This window comes from Suricata suricatta, chromosome 3, assembly GCF_006229205.1.
Source record: "Suricata suricatta isolate VVHF042 chromosome 3, meerkat_22Aug2017_6uvM2_HiC, whole genome shotgun sequence".
NCBI classification, from domain to species: domain Eukaryota; kingdom Metazoa; phylum Chordata; class Mammalia; order Carnivora; family Herpestidae; genus Suricata; species Suricata suricatta.
The window spans coordinates 3,003,618-3,006,531 of NC_043702.1; the positions used below are offsets into that span (position 1 = coordinate 3,003,618).

Genomic DNA, 2,914 nt, shown 5'->3' on the forward strand with positions numbered 1-2,914 from the left:
GGGGGGGGGGGGGGGGGCGGGGCCAGGGCTGCGGATTCCCGCCCTTCTGGATCTCCGCCCCATGGGAGTGCCCTTCACACCCACGCTGCAAGGTCTCTGCCTTCTCTTGGCTTGAGCGATGACTTACAGAAGGCCTCTCCTGAGTACCCCCCATCCAGAAGGCCCTGACCTTGACTCCAGGGCCGAGACAGGTACCAGAGCACTGCAGGACACGCCGATGGACCCCGATTCGGCATTGTTCTCGACGCTGGGCACCCCGGGGCGTGTCTGTGAGTCTGGGTTCAGAGCGGTGCTCTGGGGGCAGGCAGGTGTCCGGGGGCCTCCTCCCTTCCCCGCGGGGCCCTGCGGCAGCCGCTCACATGGTCCCCTGTAAGCGTCTGCCCCGGGCTTTCCCGGCACGCCGGCCCCTGCCCCTGGAGCCAGCTCTGTGTGCAGCCGGTGGCCCTTACATGAAGGTGCAGGGGAGACGCCAGTGGCAGCGGAGTCAGTGGAAACAAGTGAAGGCAGGACGTTCCAGAGACGAGGGAGAAGAGTGAAATGGAGAATAACTCAAGGAGGCACAAGGAGGGCTGGAGACCAGTGCGTGTGTTTTGCCCCAAGTGAAGCTAAAGCTCAAAACTAATTGAAAATAGGCAGTTCTAGTCTTTATCCCACTGTCTCCTGACCGGGGCTCCTCTGCCTGCCGTGTTTCTGCCACCTGGGAAGGTCCCTGCCCTGGCCTCACTGCCCCTCCATCGCCGTCCCCTGCCCCCCCGGGGGCCAGGCCTTGGTCTGATCAAAGGCCACGTCCTTGAGCCGGTGTTTTCCTTGCTGCTCTGTAAAAGGGGGTTCAGGCTCCAAGAAGTGTGGGCCACCCTGGGTGGAGAATGGTAGACGGCTTTTCACTGCAGACCTTCTCAGGGCTTTGCTCAGGGCAAAGGGGAGTGCACTGATTCCAGAGATGGAAGGTGGGCACAGGAGAACTTCCAGCCCCTGCTTGTAGGACGGTTCTGGGTGGCATCCCAGGAACGGGAGTCAGCTGCGCCCGAGGGCACGGACTCTGAGAGGCAGAGTTCAAGGCCTCCACATTTCCATCCTGCCGACATTTTTCAGTCCAGTCAATTTTAGAACAAAATGCTGACAGTGGTTCCCCAAAACCCACGCAAGGCAGAGCTCCTTCTAGAAGTTGGCAGATGGTGTCCTGGGTCTCGGCAGCTAGAGGATGGAGGTTGGAGGAGACCCTAACCTTTCCTACACCAGCTGAGGCCAGGGAGTGGCCGGCACCCCTACTCCGCCCGCACCCTGCAGGGCCTGCCCCTTGCGGACTGTGTGTCCTGCTCGGGCTGCCGGGGACAGCGGGTTCCACAAAGCCGGGAGCTCCCTCCCTCTGTCACAGTGGTCCCGGGCAGCCCTGCCCTACGACGGCCAGGACTCAGCCTGTGGCTGTGAGCCGGGCTCCTCCTGGTTGTCTGAGTGCCCGGAAGGGGTGAGGGGCTGGGGAAGGCTGAGTCCCCCGCGGAGCGGCCCCTCCCAGCCCTGGACCCTCCCTGCCCCTCACATCTGTGTCTTGAATTGCAGTGACCACAACTGTCCACGCACCACCTGCTTCCCGCCTTTTCTGAACACGCTCAGCACTTCGTCAGTCTTTCCACCTGGCAGCCCAGAGCTCAGTCCGTGGGTGCCCTGGAGGGAAGCTCACCAGGGGCATCCCCGACCCCTCAAACCTCCCTGGCGGGGGGGGGGGTCTCAGGAGGAGCTCTGTGCCTGAGGCCGGCCTGGGCTGAGCGCTCTCCATCCCCAGCAGAGGCCTCCTCTCACTCACCGGCCGCTGGCTCCAAGACGGCCCGGCCTCTCGATTTCATCCATAGCACTCAAGACCTTATCAGGGTCATTGATGAGTCTTTACCAACCTAGGGGGCACGAGGTCCTCATACAAAGCATTGCTGCCTTGCCCCCAGGAACGTGCACTTGCTCAACCGAAATCAGGGGTCTGTGAGCGGGATCGCGGTTTGAATTCCGTGAAGGTGACCTGGGGACTCCCAGGAACCTGGGACTGATTTTATAAATCAGGGGCTGCGATGCGAGGGGGTCTCACCAGTTCAACAGGGGTCAAGTGTTCTAAGTTAAATTTTCTTAAAACCTGCGTGAAGTCTGCTAAAGATATGAAACAATGCGTTATTTCCTCCTCTTGTAAATGGCGTAACACCTGACAGGGTACACAGCCGACAGTTCCACCAAAAAGAATCAGGGACGGGGCACCTGGGTGGCTCAGCTGGCTAACTGTCTTGGCTTCAGCTCAGGTCGTGATCTCACTGTTCGTGGGTTCGAGCCCCGCGTCGGGCTCTGTGCTGACAGCTCGGAGCCTGGAGCTGCTTCGGATTCTGTCTCCCTCTCTCTCTGCCCCTCTCCTGGGTATGCTCTCTCAAAAATATATAAACATTAAAAAAATTAAAGTAGAACCTCAGCAGCTTTGGCTTCTCTGCCGTGACGTGGTGTGAAGGTAGAAAGCCTGCGTCCCGAGCGGCGGCAGAGCGGACCCCCAGCCTCCCCCCGGCCCCCCCCCCCGGCCCCCTTACCTGGCTCTCAGCCGGCGCGCGGCCCCTCCGTGTGGGGAGCCGGGAGGCCACACCGTCCGCCCGGGGGTCCTCGTCTTCGGAAGTGTCCTCGTCGGCCAGATACTGGGAGCCGCGCTGCTCACTCCCGACGACGCTCAGACCTTTGGAGGGAGAGCAGGTTCGAACTGTTTGCGGTGAAAAGCCGAAAGCGGGGGGGGGGGGGGGGGGGCATGTTTTTCCCAATAAAGGAAACAGAAAGAGGTCAAATAAACCGAAGACGTGACGGCAGCTGAGCCCCTAAAATCTAAGGAAGCTGGGGCAGATTGCACGTCCCCGTGTGAGGGGACAGGAGACAGGCCCCTCGTGGTGGCGCCCGGAGA

The 2,914-nt window shown here is 61.2% G+C and overlaps 1 protein-coding gene across 2 annotated transcripts in view; it reads right to left on the minus strand.

Moving 5' to 3' along the window:
- Nucleotides 1-2,914, minus strand: part of MLPH (melanophilin) — a 41,810-nt gene that overhangs the window by 8,521 nt on the left and 30,375 nt on the right. For both annotated transcript variants that reach the window (XM_029933548.1, XM_029933547.1), the window contains one exon: nucleotides 2,556-2,695. In XM_029933548.1, the coding sequence (XP_029789408.1) occupies nucleotides 2,556-2,695 (140 nt within the window). The remainder of the gene's footprint in view (nucleotides 1-2,555; nucleotides 2,696-2,914) is intronic.